The sequence below is a fragment of the Schistocerca nitens genome, chromosome 8 (genome assembly GCF_023898315.1).
Source record: "Schistocerca nitens isolate TAMUIC-IGC-003100 chromosome 8, iqSchNite1.1, whole genome shotgun sequence".
Classification (NCBI taxonomy): domain Eukaryota; kingdom Metazoa; phylum Arthropoda; class Insecta; order Orthoptera; family Acrididae; genus Schistocerca; species Schistocerca nitens.
The window spans coordinates 586131841-586158245 of record NC_064621.1 but is presented as its reverse complement, the minus strand read 5'-3'; the positions used below and the strand labels follow the sequence as shown (position 1 = coordinate 586158245).

The following is a 26405-nucleotide window of genomic DNA, read 5'->3' as shown; positions in this document are numbered from 1 at the left end:
GGACTACCGCTACTCCACCATCGTGGAACATTTTTATGCAATGGGGAAGGTTCAAACATTGGGTGTATGGGTACCGCACACTCTAAGCCAAGATCATAAGAACCAGCGGGTGGCCATACGTGCACCTCCGCTTGCTCGTCATCAACTGACTCAAGAACAACACCGACTATTCCTGTCCTGTATCGTTACTGGTGACGAGAAATGGTGTCTTTATGCTAACGTAAGGGAAAGAAAGCAATGGTTGAGCCCAAACAAAGCTGCAACTCCCCGTACAAAGACCTGCAGCGCATTCACAAAAGACAATGTTATGCATCTGGGGGAACAGCGACGGTGTGGTGTACTACGAATTGCCTCCCCGAGGTGTAAAAATCGCTGCTGACATTTATTACGACCAACTGAGACGTCTTGAAGACGTAACCCAAGAAAAACGACCGGGAGGACTGCGTAAAGTGAGGCTACTCAATTGTGCAATACTGACAAGAAACACTGCACAGGGGTTGGGTTGGGCAGTCATTATCATGCACCTACAGATTTCCACCTTTTCGGCGCTCTATGGAACTGCCTTCAAGGAACTTCCTTTCCGGATGAAAATGCGCTCCGAACATAGCTCGGAGAGCTCTTCGCTTCATAACGATGTGATTTCTATAATCGCGGAAATGAAAACTTACCCCGACGTTAGCATAGTGTTGTATATAATGATGGACAATTTATTATTAATGACTAAAGTCTCTGTTATATGTATCTTTCGTGTTTATTAAACTTTCGTCAGGCCATTTTTAAACAGTGTGAATCATTCGTAATCCCGAGTACGGCTGAAGCGCTCATCACCATAGGCTTCCTGCGCCATTTGGTGTGTCTCTGTGAAGGTTTCCTTGAGTTTCAAGCAAAATTTAATGCAGAAGTGTTGCTCGTCTAACTCTGTCATCTCGAAATTAGCAAACTGTGCGACGCAACTTTCTACTCAATACATCACTGAACAATAACTAACAGACGTATCTCAGTTACACACTAATCACAGGCAAGTGCATGGACGGCAACCGCATTTTGCTCAAACACACCACTCTCGTGAAATTACGCATGTTCCGGAATATTATGAACAGACCTCGCACACAATCTTCTCCAATTTTTTCCTCAAACGTTTCACCACTGCTGCTTCTAAAGCATGCGGAGCACATAAGCAGCCGATTACCATGTTGATACCTTTAACATTAACTTCGTCCGCAGCTCATGGTCGTGCGGTAGCTTTCTCGCTTCCCGCGCCCGGCGTCCCGGGTTCGATTCCCGGCGGGGTCAGGAATTTTCTCTGCCTCGTGATGACTGGGTGTTGTGTGATGTCCTTAGGTTAGATAGGATTAAGTAGTTCTAAGTTCTACGGGACTAGATGTTAAGCCCCATAGTTCTCAGAACCATTTGAACATTAACTTCATCCAAAATATTTCGCTTTCGGAATCTGTTCTAACCTCGCTACATGTTGTATCATTTAAGATCACAAACACGCTACCTCCACAGGTATGCGAATACTGAACTACGCCCTTTAGAGAATTTTTATGTATGATCACAAAGGTACGCTTATGCTGCAACCTTGCAGTTTGTACCTTGACTTATTGATGCATTTAACCTGCAGCTGCACTGTGGTTGCAGCATGGCCCAAAAAATCCACTCCAGGCGAGGGTTAGGCAGCATCGTGATATCTCAATAGCGGAACAATGACATGTGTCTCTGACTCCAATAAACTCGGTACAGAAACTGAATTATTTCTGCCCATCGACTGGTGTGGTAAGCCACCCAATCTTAATCCTGTAGACACTGTAAGGTCCCCTTAGAATTATTAATGAATTACTGTGCTGATAAACCTCTTACATTATTTGATTTTCAAACAGCTGAGCAAAACTGAACGTACTCAGACATTACTCTCCTTACTTATTCTGATCAACACTAAACTGACACACAATATTTTTTGCGCAACGCAATCTGACTTTCAAAAATCCCTACAAAATAATGGCCCTGACTAACATTAACCTATACGTTTCACAAATCACTTACCTCACAAAAATCTTCGTTACTCGAACTACTGCAATACAGCGAGCGCCACTACTGCCAGCTAAATAAAAGATTCAAACTACTGAAGGCACTAACTACTGATAGGCATAGTTAGCAAATTAAAGATTTTGGTAGAGAACAAACAATATATTTACCTTAAAAGTGTTCGAAAGTCATAATATATATATATCAATCCATGATATCCAATATTACAAATTTACTCTTTCTGATGGACACACGTCCAGATCGTCCGCTCTCAAAATTCCGCCATCTCTCTCCCCACATCCACCACTGCTGGCGGCTCACCTCCAACTGCGCAACGCTACGCGCTGTTAACAGCCAACAGCCCAACACTACAATATTACAACAATGTCACCCAGCCACAGACTGCACAGTGATTTTCATACAGAGCGCCACGTGGCGTTACCATTATAAAAACCTAAACAGCCTACTTACATAGCCCCCATGCTCCCCACAAAAAATTTTACAAATTGTTTTGGGCAGTGGCCAATACAGATTTGAAAAAAATATTCATAATTACAATTACAAAGAAATCAAATGCACACACTTCTCGATACAATGTTGGTCAAAAGCTAAAATTTTCTCACAGTCCATAAAGACAGACCAGATCGTTCATCACAATAAAATTGCAGTGAGTTTTTTTTTTTCTCAAAGTCTGAGCAGTAAAATAGAATGCACACGGAAGTAGTGGATTTCCATGCAGCCTTGAAAAAGCAGTGTTGTCCTTCCAACGGAAAGACTGTGGTGACTCTTGACATGCAGACAGGTAATAGGCCACAACAGAGCAAACCCACCGCAGAGTCAGTCGAAGTTTTGAAGAATATTGGTAGGTAGATCATCACAGAGTAGACCCACTGTAGTCCTGGTAAAGAGTATGGTATTGGTGAGCCACCAGAGGTGCAGACCCACTGCAGTCCTTGTAGAAATAATTGTATTGGTGAGTCATCGAAGATGTAGACCCACTGTAGTCCTTGTAGAGATGGCTAGCAGCCATCCGTTGCGACTGTGCAGGTGCACAATCACCATCGAAGAGTCTTGCGGAGAATATAGCAAGTCCATAAACCACCACTTGTGCACTCACAAAGTTTTTTTTTTAATTGTCCTTAGAACCAGCAATGCTGTTGAGCAGTCCTTTGCTGAATTATTAGCACACGTGAAAACACTATCAGTCCCTACTTCTCACATATTGTCCATATACTATGACCAACAGAAATGTGTGCAGTGAAATGTAACTTACAAGTTACTTAATTTGATGAACTGGTGACAATTACAATTTTATAACATAAGAATACAATTACAAAGGTACAAAATACATCATTAAAGAACATAATAATACAGATAACATTTGTAGTAATACAGGCTTTACAAAAGAATCGAAATAACATGTACGTCAGTGTTACAGGAATTATGGTATAAGTACATACATAAAAGATCAGAATAACTTTTGAAACATCAACTTCACACATGAGCATTAAAACATAACAGAATAAATAATGTCTAAACATCTTTACAAAGTAAATAACATATTATCAAGAAAAATTCTACAGCGTAAATCTTATTAGCTAAACACATAAATACAGGAAGAACACAAATACACAAGGGTACACAAACACATAGTGGGATAACACAAAAGGAAAGGACAGAGTTTGTTTTACTGCAGTATCTTGCAAACAAAACTTTCTTTACTTCTTGGAGATCTCCCTTCGTTCTTAATTATTTCCAAAAAGTCCTATCTACACCTGTTTTCTGTACTTTTTTCGTATAACTTCTCAATGCATTTCTTCCGATTCATTGCAACTAATTCTCTTATATAGTCTACCCCCTATTAAGCTAACTTAAATCTACTGAGCTCAGATGCATAAACTAAGGGATGAGGCAATGCAGCAGCACAAAACAATTAATTCAAACAGCAATGAAAAAAATGCAAATTTGCAAATTTAGCAGCAGTAAATCTAAATTAGCAAAGCAAATGCAATATTACAACTAATATAAAGCAATGTGTAGCACACAAGAAAAATAAATCAGTAGTAAAACTGGCTTAACAGAGTAATACAAAGTGAAATTTAGTAGCACTATGCCTGGCAAACAGCAGCAGCAAATGTAATAACTTATATCTAAACATGACAAAGCTCAAGCAGAAAAAATATTACACTACAGATGGCCATGTCTAATACCTATGTCACATCTTAACACTAGATAACTTACTCTAGCAGACAAGTTACCAAATCGTAAAAAAATTATTTATGCAACCCCTGTGAAGGGAAATGTCTATTTGTGTTCCCCCTTTTTTTTAAGAAAGCAGATAATTAAATTATTGTTTTATGGATCTGTAGACAGAAAACATTTACATTAGTACATCTATTAAATTTTATATTAACCAATGCTGCAGTGCAGCTAGAAACTAGATATTGAACAAAATAGGCAAATATATACAAAGGAAGGCATGAAACATCATTCACTAGTCATATGGCATTTCATAAGGCAGTAAAAAAAATCTCTCAACTAGAAAGACAGTAGTCATAATCAGGTGTATAGACATAAAATATTTCTCGTCATTTCATTAGGCATTTCAGTAAATATCATAAATTAAGAACTCCACAGTGTAATCATATGTTTCCAAGTAATAGCGTGTCATATTTGCGATGCTTTCTAGAAAATAATGTCAATAGCGAGGTTAATGGCCTCTTTTTTCTCCACCTAATGGCTTTTTCTACAGGCAGGTGGGACAGCCGGTCGCCCACGACGCATTACGTGAAGGTCTCTTAACAATCTTACCGAATTATTTACGACAGCAGTGACAGTGTCATATAAAAAAATTTCACAGGTCGAAAAGTTACAGTAGAAATGTGTAGAAACGAAATCTCAGGAATAGCTTTGCTGTGATACATTCACACATGGACAAACAACTCATAACTCCTAAAGTACGATTCTTGGTTTCCAACATCCTTTTTCACAAACCAGAGTCCCTAACTTCTATTCATTATTCATATATATATAAACACGTAATCACATTCCTCATATACGGTAGCACCATGTTATTGATCATAAACATATATCAACAGTATAATACACATCGTCTCCGTAATAATAACATCATAAAACCTCAGCCAAACCTCAAAAATGTCGTAGCTTTCTGCAATAATTTCAAAATCTAAAAAATTCTCTGATCATTTCAATAGTGTCATCTACCTCAAACGTACTTTAAAAATCATGATCCCATGCCAAATACATCATTCAAAGCTCTCATAGTATTACAACGGTTCCGAAAAAAATATGAACAGTTCACAATGTACAGACAAAATACAAATTCATAAGTGTGAAGTTATCCAACTGTGTAATTGCGTAAACATGTGTCACTGATGTAAGAACAAAAATGTTTGTCTCACTCAGCTAAATGATCAGATAGCTGTGTAATTATGTGTTAGAGAAATATGGTACCGATGTGTAAAGTTGTATAAGCAAATACCATATTAGATAGTTGTCCTTGTGCTTGCCAAATACATGGCACACAAAGTAAGCGTGTACCCCCCTGAGGATTAATGTAATTATACCCTCAGGTGTTACAGATTACAGCAATGGAATGAAATGTATCACGACAACTTTCTTTGTAATTCAAAAATCTTTAAAAGTAAATGTTTTGAGTACAAAATTAATCACTCAAATACGTGTACTGTAGCGCTAAATGGTGCGTCTTGTTGTAAGATAATCTCTGTCATTACTTGAGGGTAAAAAATGTGCCAAGTGTCGTAATTAACGTCGTCCGTAAGCAACATTATGTATAAGTCAATGTACTTACATCGTAATAAACAAAAATGAAATGCTTTGCCTCTAGATATCGTAGTTATTACGCTTATTGCCATGATGAAGTAAGTACTGTACTGTAACGTATTGTTGTGCTACAGAAAAGCCTGTTTCATTGTAGCTATACCACAAAGTTACTACTAAAACATGTTTTACTTTCCAGAATAATACAGAATAACTGTGCAGATATAAAACAGATACACCGCAAAAGCAACAATGTAAATTGTGTCACATATTAGTAGCGTCGTGATATGATTGTGTAACTATCAAAGAAACCAAACGCTAAGTCATCTTTAATCTCACAGAATGTACTCAAATAAAGAATGTATTTTCAAGTAAACCAAAATGTTGCATTAAAATCTCATTAGCAGTACCTGTATATGTTCTAAGTATGTAAGCTGTATATTCGATACGTAATCATGCAACTAACAAGCAAGAATGTACACATAACAACACTGTGTCGTCTGTTCACTATAACAATGCATTCGTAATTTCTGTTTAAGTAAGTTCCCTTGGTTCTTGAATGGATATTTAACTTCAAACATTGTTGCATGTTAAAAGATTCTAAGTCTGACAAAGCGTACTGGTAATGTAAAGTGAAAAATTTTATAGCAAAGACTAAGCTAAAAAGCAGATTATCTCTTAATAAACGGTTTTACATTTGAAATGTGGTGGAATCCTTTACTCTTCATAGTACTCAGAGTTTCAACTTGAACGCAATTATCATGCAGTATACGTCGGTAAAGAATACTGGAATTTTTCTCAAGGTTAGCGTCTATGTTATTTTTCTCTGAGCCAGCCGGCGCACACGGCTGCCTGCGGTGCGAGTCATTGTCTGTCTCTTCGTTGGCGCATGTCGTTATTAGGATTAGGGGACCTAACTTCTATAAATTTCCCTTGCCGAGAGGGCCCTGCCCTGTTTGAATCCCGCCAGTTTTGATGAAATTCAGGTCTGTCGTTACGATTCTATCGTCTGTCGTCATGTCGTTAGATTCCATAGTTTCTCTTTTGTCGGTCATGTGGTGGAGAATTTCTGTCAGAATCGTAACTGCGCGCTGAACTGTTGTGTCTGAAGTTATTCTGTCTCCCTTGATAATAATTGTTTTGGTTCCCATATTGTCTATTTCTTTGGTTATCGGTTATCTCTGCCATATTCGCTACTACAGAAATGCGACCTTTCTCTGTAACTATTATTCTGCCAACAGTTTTCATATGTGTGGTGTCTGTTTTGGCCACCATTCTGCCAACGGTTCTCATACGTGTGGTGTCTGTTTTGGTCACCACTTACGTTGTAAGGAAAGCCTTCTCGTGTCCAGTTATTATTTCTGTCATCACGGAATTGTGACGGATGTGACCTGTAATTGTTGTGCTCCTGTTTTCGCGTTCAGTGTCAATTTCCAATTCTTGTAACAGTACATGAAAAGCTTCAATGTCGTCTATGCAACGTCCTGCCAAAATAATATGTCGTAAATGTTCAGGCAATTTGATTAAGCAAATGCGGATGAGTTCTGAGGGGCTGTAAGGATTTGACAGGTACTGATTCTTGTGCAACATGTCTTCAAAATATTTCACAAGACTGGAAAATTCAGATTGTTCGAAATGTTTCATTATGATGCTATGTTTTACTCGGTCTTGTGTTGCTTGAGACCAGTATGCTAAGAGCAAGGCATGGTAAAATTCTCCTTCACTGTGGCAATCGTGAATGACCGATCGCATTCTTACAGCTGGTCCATTCTCTAAGTAGCCACACATAAATTCTAATCTGTGCTCTAATGACCAGTTGGGAGGAAAACACTGAGAGAATTGATGAAGCCACGCTTGTGGATGAATGTCGTTGCTGGAATTCTTAAATGTTTTGAATTTACGTGTAGTAATAAACAGCTTATAGTCAAAATCACCATGTCGGCGAGTCGCATATCGGTTATTGTTACGTCGTTTCGGCGGTTCCATTTCAAAATTCGGTGTACCTTGCCAATTTCTTTCATAATTTCCGAAGTGCCTGTGTTAGTATTTTGTGGCTGTTCCGTATTTCTTTGTCCCTCTTCCCGTATTGGAGCGCGAGTGTCCTCTGAAATATGTAATTCTTGTGTTACCTGTGTCAACTGATCTTGTACTTCCGGTATTTCTCTTTGGTGTTGCGTATTAATTTGATTCTGATTTTGTTTGAATTTCCTTATTTGTTCGTACTCTTCTGTGTCAGTGAAGGCTACACGTCTTGTGTCATTCAGATCATCATCCACCTTTGTAAATAAGTTAGTGAACTGATCCGAAAGTTCGGCTAATTTCTCCGATAGTAAACTTATTTCCTCAGTGTGTTTTTCTGAACCAAGTTTCAGAGTGTCCATTTGTGTTGAAATCATATCTATTGTGTCCTTTAAGCTTTCCTGAGTTTTGCAAGTTGCGTAACCGAATCGGTAGATGCAACTGAGTCAATCTTAGCCTGCAAGGTCTCATGATTTTCATGAACAATAGTTTGCAGTTCTTTTACGGCTGCTACGTGATTCTGTAATGTATTTTCATGCCGCGAAAAAATATGTTGTAAACGCTCACAAATTTGTGTTTTTACGTAATTACAGACTTTTTGACATTTCGATTCGATTTTATGTAACTCAGTTGTTAAATCTTCACGTATTTGTTCAAGCGTGGTGTCTAACCTTTGAAGATTTTGTTCCATTGTGTCTAACTTTTGAAGATTTTGTCCCATTGTGTCTAACTTTTGAAGCTTTTGCTGTGTTTGTCCCATTTGTTGTATTAATTGTAATAACAATGCACTGGTGTCTGAAACATGTTCCTCAGTGCTTTTCGGCAGTGAATTTGCACTGGCAACATTCACATTTTGACAAGCAAAAAATGTGTCTTGACTTATTTGAGAAAACGGTGAGTGCGCAAAACCTGAGTCTACAGTATTTGCAAGATTGTGTCCTGTCATTTCGGATTCCTGAGGCGAGCTGTTGCCGACCGATCGATCGATAATGCTTCCCTGTTCACTAATTGTTTCACTGTCTACACCATTATTTGCAGCCCGCTCCATTTCCCTATGCACAATTATCTAATTACTACTTTGAACATTAGTTAATTCATTACTCGGTGGCGCTAACACACTGCTTTCGTCTTCACTGTCCTTTCTCAGTTTACTTTGGAGACTAGTACTACGTTTTTCACACGCCATGATTATCACGTATTTCACACGATAACAAGAAAAGCACAATTTGAAGAGCAAAACTAGTGCAGCTGCGAAATACTTGGTGCAAATCTACATGCATGCCACAACTGTTTTACTGTACAACAATGAAAAACTACAACTACGAAGGAAATTCTCTCTATAATTACGCGCTAGCAATAAAAAATAGCTGAACTAATTACACAAACACCTTCAACTGCGCAACGCTACGCGCTGTTAACAGCCAACAGCCCAACACTACAATAGCGAATATTACAACAATGCCACCCAGCCACAGACTGCACACAGCACAGCCAGTGATTTTCATACAGAGCGCCACGTGGCGTTACCAATATAAAAACCTAAACAGCCTACTTACAACACAATGCTCAATATCTGATATTTTAGGTGCCATAACGTCCCTACTCAATCATGCAAACTAACCCCTTTTCCAAACCAGCCATAAAAATCACAAGTTTCGATTTTAAAGAAATAAAATTAAGATGAGAAATAATTTTTTTTTAAATACTGTTCTGAAATTCAGGTTTTAAAACATAAATGCTTATACACTGTTTCGTAGGAGGTACAACCGCGGACGTAAGTAGACATCTAAAATAATAACGCTTGGTTGCTCTTGAAAATAATTTATTGAACGACCATTTTCGTAGCCTAGAAGCCACATCATCAGCTTAGATATGGTGAATCATGACATGAAAGTTGCACCGAATACTCCTTGTGTCGTGAATCTGGAATCGCTCGAGGAAACGTGGATCCATACTTTCTGCTTACCTGACGATCGGCTAATTGCGTAATTTATTGTTAGACAAGGAATGCTCAGTCCCGACCATGTTGCAACTTAAACGTCGATTCACCATGTCTGACCTGATGATGTGGCTTCTAGGCTACGAAAGCGGTGCTTAAATAAATTATTTACAAGGGCACCATAATTTCTAATACCTTAATCAAAACAATAACACCACAAAATTTAATACAAACCTATCACTGCTTTGTAACGAAGCTCATCTTATCCTGATTATAACTTTAAATCTCTGAGATCTCTGGTTGTCGTAAACAAAAGACAGTCAACATGAGAAACGAGTAGCAGCTCATTTTGAGTGTACTGTATACACACACACACATACACACACACACACACACACACACACACACACACTTAGCTCCTCCCGTGCCTCCGCCCATCGCATCAAATTGATCACATATTGTCACGTTCACTGGTGCTAGCGGAGGGGTAAATTAGTTACGTTGCGATTTAATACATGTGTACTATTTTAAATCTCCTGTCCAGCGCTGACTTGTTCGACTGAGTTCAAAAACAATTCCCTTGGAGGAGAGGGGGGGCGGAGAGGGGGGGTTTGGAGGGGGGTTCCGTCTGAAATTAAACCCTGCCGTAGAGTGTGTCTGGGACTATTTGGAACTAGAGGTGTAACGTAGCAATCAACATGCCTGCAGTTTGGTAGCTCAAGTTCAGGGATAGCACAAAGTCTTGCCATGATTATAAAACTTGTATCCTAGCTTTCAGTTCGTCGGCGTCAGCGACTGGTGTGACGAAGACTCTGTCCCTGATATAGCATCAGAAAAAAAGTCAAGGGACGTAATGTCTGGAGAACGAGGTGACCAGGGTGTTGGACCGTACCTTCCAATCCACCGATCCGGACATTACTCCCCTCTCCAGACATTACGCCCCTTGACATTTTTTTCTGCGTCTTTATCAAGGACAGAGTCTTCGTTACACTATTTGCTGACGTCGATGAACTGAAGGCTAGGATACAAGCTGCTTTGGGTACTGTGACAGAGCACACGTTACGAAACACCCAGTGGAAACTGGAATACCGCCTCGACATTCTCCGAGCTACCAAGGGAGCACACGTTGAGGTTTACTAACGTAAGTGGTCTTAAGAAAAACTAGTAACACTAACCTATGTAACGGCACCAAATGTAGCTTATTACGTCAAAAAGTTATTCTGTAATAAATTTTTATAATCAGCGCAAGACTTTGTGCTGACCCTGTATATCTAACCACCATTGAGTGGCTTCAGCTGTATAAATTACTGAACACTCTTCCTCGACGGCGACGGCACAGGCAGTGTGATACGCTATAAGCATGGTGCCTCATTGGAGTAATAATTTTTCGTCTAATGTGCTTATTTATCGCAGTTATTACTGTAACTCCAAAAAGGTAGACATCTGCATGTCTCAGAATATCCTTCGCGCTACAACACTTACACAACAGCTAATACTTCATCAGGGCTTAGTTCCAACGTCATTAAATCGTCGGGTAGAAATTTACTGTTGCTACCGACCATTCACTGATCTTCTGTTTGTTTAGCATTGCATGTAGCATGCTGCCGACCATTCACGGAGTATCTGTTTGTTTAGCGTTGCACATAGCATGAACAAGGTATAATGTAGATCCTACCTAATATGGTAAACTCCTGCTGTGCATTACTGTCAATAACGGAGTTCAACAATGAATTGGTAGGTCAGTGAAGTGCGAGAAAAAATTAAACAGGAAGAGACGTTAAAAGAAGTGGCACTAGTAAAAGTTTTGCCAGCAGTGGAAAATATCTCACCTCTCGTGACGAGAGGAAATTTGCGCGAATTAATAGGCGAGTCGGAAGGGCCGTTTGTCGGCGGTGATAGATAAATAGCGGCGGGTGGTGACGTGGAAAAGTCCGCGCGGCGGCGTCACTTTGATGGATGGCAGCGCTGCCCCCGCTGCCTCCCACCACACCTACCCCCACCACCCCGGTCTTCCCCCTATCGGCGCGCCCCACTCACTCGACGCTCTGTTGCCGCCCCCGCATATGAACACAGCACGGCCCTCGCGAGTAAGAGTCCCCAACCTCCATCCCGTCACGCCACCGTGTTCTACTGACGAATAAATCTGCCCTTCTCAACATCTCGTTAATTTCTGTCTTGTCTACAGACGTCGTTTTCAGTGGATCATGACATTTGACAGCTTAATGAAACGACTGTTTGCAGGACAGCTTTGCTACTGAGTAACATTTAACCTATCCGCGCTTCGGTGCACGTCTGACTCGAACATTTTGGGAGAAATGGCACAGAAACAGACTTTATACTTACATTCCTACATGCTACGCGAAAATAACATGACACACATTCATCTACACCTAGACACCAGTGTGTGTGTCACACATTCACGTCTGTTACTGAATAAAATTTGAAACAAATTCATTTCACTCCTTCTACAACTCCTTTAGAGTGCTTAGTTACTTCTCTTATCCAGTAGTTTACCTGCTCAACATAATGTAGTTGTGAATGAATAGATTAAGAGAGGGCAGCACTGCGCCTACAAAATCTTGATTATGATGATAATGACAGGATTGTTGAAGAGCACGGCATGGTAGTGATTAGCGTTCACACTAAATCATGACGAAAGTTACAAAGAAATTATGCTGAAATGAAAGTGAAACAAATTTCTTTGGCATTCTGATTACACACACACACATACGCATGCACACGCACGTGCGTGCATGCACAGTGTAGTGAAAGTTCTTCATCTGCCCGTCGTTTAAGGTTTTTGACAGATTAAGTAGAGAAGTATATCAAGCAAAGAGAAGGACCTGCCAACGACTCTGCGAGAAAACAAGGATGCACAAAGTATTAAAAACTTCGTCAGGAATCGCGATATAGTTACCTAAAAACGTGCATGTCATAACTACAATAGCCACTATCCAAACAGGCCCAGAAGTGTCAGAAACAACTGGTTTCAGTAAAGATTGCACTGTGCAACTAATTTTAAGTCCGTTTTTATGATATGTTAAATAATCACCGCAATTTCACTGAGATATGCACAAGGGGTTACACTTGGCTCAGTGGAGTCCTCTGGTATCGACTCACCAATCGGTGTCAGGTTTCAGTGATCAACTACGCACGGTACTGAAGGCCACGGCGCGAATGAGGCGTAATCGAAGGAAAATGATTCTCATCTTCTTGATTCTCTTAGTGCCCTAAAAGCGTTTGAGCAACTTTACCCAGCGCAATACATTTTTCTTTTGGACCACGGGGCAGCATTCAACCTAACATTGTAACTGAATTTTGAATTGTTTTTCTGATTTTTGACGCAAAAAATAAAATATTTTCTAAATTTCAGATTCAGCTGTACGGGTTTAACGCGGACCTGTACCACAACATGACAGAAGCGCAGCACAAATCGCAAGGCATTGTGGGCGTGTCCGTCATGCTGCAGGTAGGTGGCGATATAAATTACCTCTCAGCATAAATATTCATTGTTTAACTTTATTTCGTGTATTGCACATACGAGTAATTGATGGAGGAAACTGTACGTACATAGCTGCTCCTTCCCTTGTCATGAATGAAAACCAGCTGAGTGCTCTGTAAATCAAACTTTAATCTTAAGCTAATTAAATTAAATAAGACAGCATGTAAGCCGCAAAGTTCCCTTACACAAAATTCAATGAATTTAAAGATATAATTTGATTCTTGTGAGAAGAAGGTGGGACCAACTGTCCGTTGCTTCTTCCTTATTGGCTCAGGGGAAGAGTACATTACACATACAGCCTTGTGCTGCTAAGTAACTATGTTCAAAGTAAAATCAGCTGAATTTCGATGATAGGTTAAAAGATAATATTGTGTTTGATGTAGGAATGATCTACTATTTCTTTCTTTATGGCTTTTCTGGAATGATGCTCTCAACCAAACACAACTTTAAAGGGAAATGTGCTCTGGGTAATGGTTTATATTCCACTTTCATTGCTAACAGCATCCGAACCCTTTGAGGACTTCCTGATAACCCCTATCTTCATATTATAACATTAGCGATTCCGGGAATGCTTCACAATTGACAAACATGTATGGGAACTGGATGTACGTCCTAATGTACTTCTTCCCGGGCCCTTGGTCTATCTCCTTCTCCCTCTTTCTCCTCTTTCCCACTCTGTATTTCCATCACCTCGGCCCCCCTCGTCTTCATTTCCTTCTCCCCCCTCTCTCTGGTCATCTATTTCTTCCCTCCCCCCCCCACCTGCTTTGGCTATTCACTCACCACCACCCCGTTCCTCCTACTTTTGCCTCCTCCCTATGGCCCTATTTTACTGATATTGCAAAGGACACTTTGATTAGCAATTGAAAGCGCTTAAAATGAATAGCTAAATCGACTGGGCTCTTTGGTACACGGGTATGGGAGAGACCTCTACAGCTATTCGATCTATGAGGATAGTAGCTTCCGTAACAGTATTCTGCATAGTTTTATTGTACGAACGGGTAGGATTACAAAGCTTCGGACGATTCGGGTTCCATAGCAGTATTCTAATCATAAAGAGATATGCCTTACGCTAAAACTGACTGCGAGAAAAAGAACGGAACAGTTCCGTACATTTTCACAGCACAGCACCTTTTTTTCTCGCTGCCTGTACATTACTGTTTATCAATAAAATTTGGCCTACTATTCGTCTGAATGTTTGTCCGAGTAAAGAAGTAAGATCGATGTACGTGAGACAAGAACTTATCGAGACTCCAAGATGCAGTGAATACTCTGCGCTTTAACATTATGCGTGATGTTTCCTTATAAGAGAACGATGAAATTCAAAAACTATGAGTATGCTAGTGGTTATGATAAGATATGAACGAAGTTAATCAGCGGAACATTTCCTGATTGGCTAAAATACAAAGAACTTACGTCTCTTTACAAGAAGGGGGTTAAAGAGATGCCATCAAGCTATCTATGAATTTAACTTTTGTCGCTTTTTTCGAAAATATTTTAAAAGGTTGTCTTCAAACGTCTCCTTAAGCATTTTCTGAGTCACAATCTGCGTTGTTTAAGAATTCCGATATAAGGAAAACTGTTTAACGAACAGTGAGAATGTACTTAATACATTAGATAACAAATCAGAGGCTAGTGGCACGTCTGTGGCCTGTCAAAAGCCTTTGACTGTGTATATCAAAGCGTTCTTTTAAGTGAATTTTAATATTATGGTGTCACTGGCAGTACTGGGATGTGTTTCGAGTCTTCCCTGACTAATAGGAAAAAAAGGGAGTCTTTGCGAAATACCTTTGCGGTATGCCGTCAGTCTTCTTCTGATAGAGAATTAATTACATGTGGTGTTGCTCAAGGTTCGCTCTTGGGTCTGTTGCACTTTCGTGTGTACATTAATCACCTCACGCCTGTTAAATTTACAGATGTGAAGTTCGTTTGTTTGCAGATGATACAAATACTGCAATAATTAGCAAGTCAATTACAGATTTAGAGATGACTGCTAATCAAATTTTCACTGATATTAAAAAGTGGTTATAGCTAATTCAGACCTGTCACAGATTGCGCGGCCCCTCCCGCCGGAGGTTCGAGTCCTCTCTTCGGCATGGGTGTGTGTGTTGCCCATATCATAAATTAATTTAAGTAGTGTGTAAGTCTATGGACCGATGAAAATTGTTCTAATGCGTGTGAAATCTTATGGGACTTAACTGCTAAGGTCATCAGTCCCTAAGCTTACACACTAATTAACCTAAATTATCCTAAGGACAAACACACACACCCATGCCCGAGGGAGGACTCGAACATCCGCCGGGACCGATGACCTCAGCAGTTTGGTCGCTTAGGAATTCACACACATAAAGCTAATCCACTATCATTAAAGTTTGAAAAGACCCACTGTATGCAGTTCAGAAACTGCAAGAGATTTCTTGCAGACATGGATATCGAAGCGGTTTACAGTGTTATATTTCTGGGATTACAACTCGATATCAATTATATTGGGTAGGGCATTCGAGAGAATTGCTAAAGCACGTAAACAAGCCTGTATCTGCAATGAGAACGATGTCAGAAGTAGGAGATATAAACATAAAAATCTTGCATGTTTTGCTTACTTTCACTCTATTATGTCATACGGGATCATATTCTGGGGCTACTCGTCAAACCAAGGAAAATGGTTCAAATGGCTCTGAGCACTATGGGACTTAACATCTGAGGTCATCAGTCCCCTAGAACTTAGAACTACTTAAACCTAACTAACGTAAGGACATCACGCACATCCATGCCCCAGGCAGGATTCGAACCTGCGACCGTAGCGGTCAGACGGTTCCAGACTGAAGCGCCTATAACCGCACGGCCACACCGGCCGGCAGGAACGTGTTCTAGAAACTTTGTATTCTAACCATTGCTTCTCAGTATACGTATTGCTTAACGAAATTTGTTACAAGTAATATATCTCTATTTCCAGCCAATAGCTCAACACACAATATCAGTGCCAGGAGTAAGAACAATCTACATAAAGACCTAAAATCACTTACCGTGGTCCAAAACGGAGTCCATTACTCAGGAACATACATTTTCAATAAATTTCCAGCAAGAATTGAAACCTTGGTTTCAGATGAAGCACATTTTAAACAGAGTTTGAAGGACTTTTTGATAGGCAACTCCTTCTACTCTGTAGATTAATGTCTTAACAGGGACTGTTAGACCAGCTTAAGTAAAAATTGTCTTAGACGTCTGTTTTGAAAGCACTCGGTCGCATCAGTCAAGATTACGTATTTTGTATATGATTAATTTATTGAAAGTGCATTACTATGTTTCATTCTGACCGTGTAATAATTCTGTAAATATCAGCAGTTCCAGTTTAGCGCTGTGTATTCACCTATTTTACAATCTTCTGACTATGATCGGGGTGGTGAGTATTATATTCAAATGTTTTATGGCGTTCATGTTATATTTTCTGACTTGTTCCACATCAACGAGAATCATATCATTTTTGGGTCTATGGAACGAAAACTGAATCTGGTCTGATTTGATCTGTATCTTGTATTTCCAATTCCCATTAATTTTATGACTTACCTAAATAATAAGAAACATATCACTTAGAAACGCATACAAATTTACACAGCTTATCTGCGTGAATTCCACTACTAAAACACACAATAAAATCTTGTAGTTAAGCACCACATGCTACATTTGGGCAATGATTGTATGTATAACTCTGACACGGAAAGCTTGGAGCGTTCGTTCAGGTGCAAACGATAGGGACGGTGGATACGTGGCAACTTACTCCAGCATTCTCCCAGGGGCATTCCGATGATATTTATTGTGTTGAGCAATACTTCTCTCTGGAGACGTAAAAGTACGGTAATTGAGAGCACGCTTAATTCTAAGACTAGAAGGACGCTCACCAAACACTTTTTCGCGTGTCATATTTGAATCATTTATATTTATTTTATTAATTGCTTATACCCATAGAATTATGGATTAATATACCTTGAATAAAGTGAGTTTTGTTGTTGAGATTATCGGTATTAAGTTCAACTTCTAAAACGATTTCACTCCTTCTAGCAGATGTAAATTTGTTTGTTGGAGGGTGTATGATGCCATTGGTATTACACGTGTCAGTAAGATGCACAAGTATAGCTCAGTAAGACAATGTATGCGTTAAAGTGGACTGCGTTCCAAGCTTAAGCAGAACAGAAATCGCGGAGACTGGACAAACAATAAATGCCCAATGCAGTTTGCAGTTGGGTAAACGAAGTCATAGTGACTTGAACCCTTTCATTATTTATGTTCCCACCCCATGTATGTAAAAATTGACTGTGTGTGTGTGTGTGTGTGTGTGTGTGTGTGTGTGTGTGTGTGTGTGTGTGTATGTGTGTGTGTGTGTGTGTGTGTGTGTATCCTTGAATAGCTCAGGATCTCCTGGAAAAATTTCGACAAAACTTGATACACATATGACCCACTGTCTTGAAAAATAATTTTGTTTGCTGGGCTCATTAATGGCTGCGGTGGAAGTGTAAAGGGTGTGGAATTTAAAAATAACCGAACTTGAATACACAGTTTTCATGGAATTTCCTCTCCTTTGCTGCCTATTCTACGGGACTGGCATGGGTGCATGAACCAAGCACCTGCTACCGAGCCCCACATGCAGCAACGTTCACTGAACAATCGTTGATGAGACACTACTGGTAGTCCCTGGTTCATCTGGTCGATCAGCTGCTCAAAGGCAACTCTACCGAGCAATACACATCTTCTCAGCCGTCGTCCTCCCTTGTCAACTGATGTCCGTGATGCACCACAGTTTCCTCGACGCCATTTTGTCGTCCACGGTATACTTTGACCACGACGGCACACGAACAGTTTACAAACTGTAGCCATTTCGGAAACGATTCCACTATTCGCACGTCAGCCAGTGATCACGCCCTTTGGACGTCAGATGAATTGCTCTCTTTCCACATCACGACAATGACTGCAGTGTTTTCCGCGTCCCCCGACACGCTTCATATACCCTCCACTGCTAGTGCTGCCACTAGCAGTCTTTGAGTGGTTATTGCACGACGCCGTCGAACATATGCGATGGTCACAATATTCTGATGCGATCGCGTATGTAGTTGATCTGTCTGCATCCAAAGTAAACCGCGTATTCATGTGTGAGAATGTGCTACTCAGTATGTGCTTTGCGTCTATCTAAGATACGACGTGGGCACTAGCCCGATATTCACCTATTTGGATGTGAGAAACCGACTAAAAACTACATTCAGTCCTGCTGGTTCGCCAGCTCTCGTCGTTAATTCGCGAGGCGGATTCAGACCAGACCAGGCTCACCTACCCGAATCCCATCTTTATGGACACATCCTGCACTTTTTTTGGTTGCTGGGCTCATTTTATACGCTTAGAGGTGGGACTGGCAACGGGAAGTAGTGAAACGTGACACGTAATTCTGGATCACTTGAACCAGTTTCAGCAGAATTTGTTGTTGGGAAAATAGTATAGGGCTAGAATACATCTAGCACCCCAGAGGATAAAGTGAGAAGATGCTGGCGTGTGCTCACATCACACGAACGTAAGAGAAAGTTTCAACAAAACTTAGTGTCATAATAAAGGTTTTACAGCCAAATTCCTGTAAAAAAAATTTAATGGCTAAACCAGGCTCCAAAGCTCATTCACTTTGAGTACTCCACAGATGCTTCTTCACTGATGGCCACGTCATAAATTGGGGGAGTCAGCATATACGTGAAGCTCCTACGTGAAATTGAGACTTCTAGTAGGAACGTCACGTAAATTGTAACTTCCCTCTTGTTCTGGTGCAGATATCGATGGGCTATTGAAAATGACTTGCCATTCAAACCCGGTGAGCGTTTGACTGTAACAAACGTGACTGTTGCTATTAATGTGCTGGCTGATGCTGTCTTTCAGTAATGAACCAATCATGAACGCTTTAGTCCACATATATATTACTGTCTGCGGAAAAATACTGTGGGCGAAGACACCAGTAAAACGTCTAATTCTGGGGGAGAGCTGAGTGGAAAATTAGTCGATTACCAGCATCACTCGTGAATGACTGGAGCAATCTCCAACAAATCTGTAACGTATATATTTTATGTTAAACTGATATTTTAAAAAATGCTTCATAGGTTTTATATTGCATTTATACTTAGCATTATTGGTAAATAAATGAAATTTGTTTTTGCCGTATAGCCAGATTTAGTTACTTCTCCCTTTGTGATTAATTTTTAGGATAAATAAGTATACGGCTAAAGTTACTTAATCAGCTGAGTGTGTCTTAAAGGGATGATACTGTGACAGATGACCTCTAAATTAGGACTGACAAAATTTATGTGATCAGGGTCGATTCAAATGTACTTCCTGAAGAATGAAGCTTTGCATATGAAAACTGCGAACGTGCGTTTCATACCACTTCTGTTGAGTGTAGGCCAAAATGGATAGCGGGAGGAGATTTAAAAACTGAAAAGAACTGTAATGTCGTTTTATAATTGTAGACGAATCTTGCATTCCTAATTAAAGATCTGGGGAAAAACTGCGGTCACAATACTGGGTATGAAATATGCCGTTGTGGAACTAGTGGGGAATTGTCGTTAATGATTTCGGAAAGGTGTGTAACGCTGATTGGCTTTTATTATGCAATGTTAGCAGCCCTTTTATGCGGTGATTTCAAGTAGAAAATTGCGCTAGCACCATATAAAGCACTTACACACACTTCGCCTGCTGCAGTAACAAAACTGTACGATACGGCCATCGGAGCAGTTCCACACGCACCCCGTCCCACACGTCTTGTCGCAGGTAACTTTCGTTTACAGATCATTGTTAAATGTTTAAAACCAACAACGTTCCTATGATAAGTGTGACAGCTATTATACCACAAAGGAATGACACAGAAAATTAGTGAATTTGCAAATTAATAAAAGAGCAGTACGCGCTCTAAATTAATATTAGACAAAAGTCACACGTTATGCTAAATGTTTGTTTAACTTGAGAGTGAAAGAAACAGTATTTAAATTCAGAAATAGTATCCCTAACAGCTTCGGCCCGAAGTACAGATTTCAGCTGCGTCAGAAAGTCATTGTAAAAGCGCTCATTGTGTAAGGCACCTACCTATTTGTAGCGCCTCAGTGCAGTCACTTCTCATAGGTTGAACAACGGTGTTTGTTATATGACTAGTGCCTACATCCGCCTACATGTAGTCGTGCATAGTCCTGATATCTAGTAGTACAAGTCCCCAATACGATCATTATCAGCATGAATTCCAATACACAAAATGTACTTTTTTTTTCACAGTGAACAACATAAGTTTTGCATTAGTGTATCTCTTATAACGAACTAGTTATTTCTTCCCATCATATCCTTACTCATGATATCTACTAATGGAATGTTAATATTCTGACTGAAGTCCATTCGTTAAGTGACCTTTGTTATCAAACTTTCAGTCGCAGGTAAAGCAATACTTTCATTGGTCTAATCGTGATGCGGACAAATTGCTTACTTCTTGTTGAACTATTTTGCGCGGGTGCTGTTGATAGTAATATATTCGAAAGTAATATATTCGAATCGCCAATTTTAATGCAAAACTTCATTATTATCCGTTGACCATACTTACAGGGTGTTTCAAAAATGACCGGTATATTTGAAACGGCGATAAAAACTAAACGAGCAGCGATAGAAATACACCGTTTGTTGCAATATGCTTGGGACAACAGTACATTTTCAGGCAGACTAACTTTCGAAATTACAGTAGTTACAATTTTCAACAACAGATGGCGCTGCAAGTGATGTGAAAGATATAGAAGACAACGCAGTCTGTGGGTGCGCCATTCTGTACGTCGTCTTTCTGCTGTAAGCGTGTGCTGTTCACAACGTGCAAGTGTGCTGTAGACAACATGGTTTATTCCTTAGAACAGAGGATTTTTCTGGTGTTGGAATTCCACCGCCTAGAACACAGTGTTGTTGCAACAAGACGAAGTTTTCAACGGAGGTTTAATGTAACCAAAGGACCGAAAAGCGATACAATAAAGGATCTGTTTGCAAAATTTCAACGGACTGGGAACGTGACGGATGAACGTGCTGGAAAGGTAGGGCGACCGCGTACGGCAACCACAGAGGGCAACGCGCAGCTAGTGCAGCAGGTGATCCAACAGCGGCCTCGGGTTTCCGTTCGCCGTGTTGCAGCTGCGGTCCAAATGACGCCAACGTCCACGTATCGTCTCATGCGCCAGAGTTTACACCTCTATCCATACAAAATCCAAACGCGGCAACCCCTCAGCGCCGCTACCATTGCTGCACGAGAGACATTCGCTAACGATATAGTGCACAGGATTGATGACGGCGATATGCATGTGGGCAGCATTTGGTTTACTGACGAAGCTTATTTTTACCTGGACGGCTTCGTCAATAAACAGAACTGGCGCATATGGGGAACCGAAAAGCCCCATGTTGCAGTCCCATCGTCCCTGCATCCTCAAAACGTACTGGTCTGGGCCGCCATTTCTTCCAAAGGAATCATTGGCCCATTTTTCAGATCCGAAACGATTACTGCATCACGCTATCTGGACATTCTTCGTGAATTTGTGGTGGTAAAAACTGCCTTAGACGACACTGCGAACACCTCGTGTTTTATGCAAGATGGTGCCCGGCCACATCGCATGGCCGACGTCTTTAATTTCCTGAATGAATAGTTCGATGATAGTGTGATTGCTTTGGGCTATCCGAAACATACAGGAGGCGGCGTGGATTGGCCTCCCTATTCGCCAGACATGAACCCCTGTGACTTCTTTATGTGGGGACACTTGAAAGACCAGGTGTACCGCCAGAATCCAGAAACAATTGAACAGCTGAAGCAGTACATCTCATCTGCATGTGAAGCCATTCCGCCAGACACGTTGTCAAAGGTTTCGGGTAATTTCATTCAGAGACTACGCCATATTATTGCTACGCATGGTGGATATGTGGAAAATATCGTACTACAGAGTTTCCCAGACCGCAGCGCCATCTGTTGTTGAAAATTGTAACTACTGTAATTTCGAAAGTTTTTCTGCCTGAAAATGTACTGTTGTCCCAAGCATATTGCAACAAACGGTGTATTTCTATCGCTGCTCGTTTAGTTTTTATTGCCGTTTCAAATATACCGGTCATTTTTGAAATACCCTGTATCTACACTTAATTAAATGTCCTTCGTCATATTGCTACAACGGATAAAAAATAAAACGCGATTGACAGCCTGCGCGTCGTTCGCTAAAGCGAGAGATAACTCATACGTCAAACACAAACTAGAACGTTAGTGGTTAAAAGAAGTGCATACCGTCAAGAAATGACGGACCGTCGAAGGTTGAGCGCAGTGAACACTAAGTGGTGCGGGAGTACCACTTAAAAAATAGCGATGGCCAAAGAGACAGTGCCCGATACTCAACCTAGCTAGAATGATCTCATGGCGAGAGGGCCGAGAGAAGGTCGTCCAAGCCCCTGGGAGATGGTTAATAACCCGGAGCTTTTTCCCATGTAGGGAGGACCAAAGTGACACCGCCTGCATAATCTCAGCATCCTTCAGTTTATATTGCGTCCATTTCTTTGGATATTTCAGTTGATCATTCTTAAATGTAACGTGGCACTTGCTCACAACAAGTATGTGGTCACTATCCATATTATCACCTGGGTAACTACGACAAGAAGTAACTTGGTTCCCCTGGCTCTGCTTTACTACTACACAATCAATCATACACTCAGGAACCAAAGAAACTGCTACACCTGCCTACTATCGTGTAGGGCCCCCACGGGCGCGCAGAGGTGCCGCAACATGACGTGGAAAACCCTCGACTAATGTCTGAAGTACCCTGAGAGGAAAGTGAAACCATGAATCATGCAGGGCTGTCCGTAAATCCGGTAAGAGTTCGAAGGGATGGCGATCTCTTATGAACAGCACTTTGCAATGCATCCAGGAAATGCTGAATGATATTCATGTCTGGGGAGATTGGTGGCCAGCGGAAGTGTTTATACTCAGAAGAATGTTCCTGGAGCCATTCTGTAGCAATCCTGGACGTGTGGGGTGTAGTATTGTCCTACTGGAATTGCCTAAGTCCGTCGAAATGCACAATGGACACGAATGAATGCAAGTGATCAGACAGGATGCTTACGTACGTGTCATCCGTCAGAGTCGTATCTAAACGTATCAGGGGTCCCATCTCACTCCAGCTGCACAGGCCCCAGACCGTACAGAGCCTCCGCCAGTTTGAACAGTCTCCTGCTAACATGAAGGATCCATGGATTCCTGAGGTTGTCTCCGTGTCCATTCGCTCAATACAATTTGAAACGAAACTCGTGCGACCAGGTAACATGTTTCCAGTAATCAACAGTCCAATGTCGGTGTTGACCGGCCCAGATGAGGCGTAAAGCTTAGTGTCGTACAATCATCACGGGTAAACGAGTGGGTCTTCGGCTCCGAGAGCCCATATCGATGATGTTTCGTTGAATGGTTCGCACGCTGACACTTGTCAATGGTCTAGCACTAAAATCAGCAGCAATTTCCTGGAGCGTTGCACTTCTGTCACGTTGAATGATTCTCTTCAGCCGTCGTTGGTCCCGTTCTTGCAGGATCTTTTTCCGGCCGCAGCGATGTCGTAGATTTGATGTTTTACCGGATTCCTGATATTCACGGAACACTCGTGAAATGGTCGTACGGGAAAATTCCCACTTCATCGCCACCTCGGAGTTGCTGTGTCCCATCGCTCTTGCGCCGACTACAACACCATGTTCAAACTCACTTAAAGCTTGATAACCTGCCATTGTAGCAGCAGTCACCGATCTAACAACTGCGCCAGACACTTGTCGTCTTATATAGGAGTTGCCGACAGCAGCGCCGTATTCTGCCTGTTTACAGATCTCTGCATTTGAATAGGTATGCGGAGAACAGTTTCTTTGGCGCTTCAGTGTATATCACCAGCTGTCTTCCACATGTAACTCCTTATCTTTGGAGTTTTATAACATGTATTTGTTATAACCCTTTCACGTTATTCTAAATATTCTTTCTCAGCTCGTGAGTTCATTCTTTCCAGTCCGAACCTACTGGCACGTTTGTGGTTGTCTTGTGTGCCTATTGTCGTGTTAAAATCTCCAGTGAGGATACTTTTGTTTTTTGTCTGTTATTTCTATTAACTGTTCGATGGTGTCATAATTTTTTTTCAGTTTCTTCATCGCTGGTATTTGTTGTTGGTAAATATACTTGAATTTTTGTTATGCGAGTTGGGATACCTTATAACTTCTTCGTGAGTATCCAATCACTCACATGTACGTTTTTCATTACATTATGTACCCGTTTCTTTGTTAATACATAGCTACTCCTTTTCCCTTGATTTTCGGTTTCCACTTCCAATTATTCTGAAGTCTTCTGGTCTAAAGTTACCATTCCAACTCATCCTGTCTCATATAGTCCCAGTATATGCAGTTGACACTTTCTCATTATCTTTTGGACTTCCTCCAGTTTTCCAAAGTTAACAGAGTTAACACACTGAATGTGTCAATGTCAAATTTATCTTTTTTTATGGTGTTCCTGGTCCTTCTCTGAAGCATATCGTGGAATAACGACATGAAAAGCTTCGCCACTTCTGCAAGAGTTGCGGCTCCTAAACCCATGACTGCTAAGGATACAGACATTATTAGATTTTGCTTTTGTTCCGACTGATTGGATATCTTAAAGGATATTTAATGCGGTAGTTTCCAGTTGCTTTCCACATCTCCATGCCGTTGGCCTTGGTCGCTCATCCACCTTCGCGGGTAGCTTCCCCACCAAGAGGAAGGGTGTTCCCTACATCTGTTCGCTCCTCCGCCCTGCAAGGAGACCGTAGTCAGTTGACAGAAGTTGACTCCTTATTCTGGGAGACATTCATCCCCCACCGACGTTGGCCGCCTGAAGTGTTACCACTAGAAAGTGTAGATCGGATTTTTCCCTTCTTTGAGTGTAAGACCATATTGCACTCGTCATACCCTTCCTGGGTTTGCGGAGCTAAACGTAAGCAAGTACAGATAAGTGCTACTTATCTTCAGTCATCTAGTAGGCGGCATCACCAAGGTGTTACGAATTCTGACTGCACATTCGCCTTACAACAAATAAAGCGCCAAGAAAGCAAGGAGGAAACTAAATGAAGCTAAATGGCTTGAGAGCTTATGTGATGAGATTCACGTCTCTACACAATCGTCAGATGTATAAATATGATGATGTTGCACCCCGCTGGGCAGGATGCCTGCCATGATCTATCTGGGGTGTCAGAAGGCCGTTGTACCATCTCCGGAGGCTCACTGTACCACGATTGTTGTAAGTGGTATTTGACATGTTGGACGCTGGCAACAGGTCACAGTTGACGTCTGAGCTGGTCGCACACGTGTTCTGCTGGGAACAAGATCTCGCCACAGGAGCACCTCAGCATCGTGCAGATAGCTCACAGGATTACATGCCATGTGAACACGAGCACTGTTCTGCTGAAAATGGCACCATATCACGTCCGCATAGGGTGGGACTCAGGATGGTCGTGATGTACCACTGTGCCATCAGACAGCACTCAAGATCTGAAGTCACACCCAGTGGCTCCTCAGAGCACAGCGCCAGGACTGGCACCGCTGTGACTCCTCCAGCGATGGTCATCCATGGTAGTGGAGAACTGCGGTACCTCGCTGAACACAATGCGATGGCATTCATCAACAGTCTGTGCTTCCCAGTCGAGGCAACACTCCGATCGCCGTCGTCCGTGTTGTGTTGTTAACAGCTGCCTAGGCGAGGTATAGTAATTCCATAGTCCGGCTGCTGCTGCTGGTCTCTGATTAATGATGCGGTATGACACAAAGCGTCGCAGGGACTGCATTACTCGTGCTCGGATAGCAGGCGCAGTTGTGAAGTACTTGGTGCACAATACGCCGATCCTCTCTCGTGGTAGTCAGACGTCGTAGACGGACCTTAACCACGAGTACGCCTGCCCTCACGTTCCCACGCAGTTCAACATCGGGCTGCTGCCACATTCGAACGCCCTACTAATCTGGATACTGCACGAACTGACCAGCCGCCATAATGCAGACCCACAGTGAGGGTGCCTTCAAGTTCCGTGGTAGCTGACAACGCTGTCTCATACGAGT

The 26405-nt window shown here is 41.4% G+C and overlaps 1 protein-coding gene across 1 annotated transcript in view; it reads left to right on the top strand.

Moving 5' to 3' along the window:
- LOC126199176 (carbonic anhydrase-related protein 10-like) overlaps positions 1–26405 on the top strand; it is a 938705-nt gene that overhangs the window by 798362 nt on the left and 113938 nt on the right. The window contains exon 5 of the mRNA XM_049935947.1: positions 13158–13253. Within this exon, the coding sequence (XP_049791904.1) occupies positions 13158–13253 (96 nt within the window). The remainder of the gene's footprint in view (positions 1–13157; positions 13254–26405) is intronic.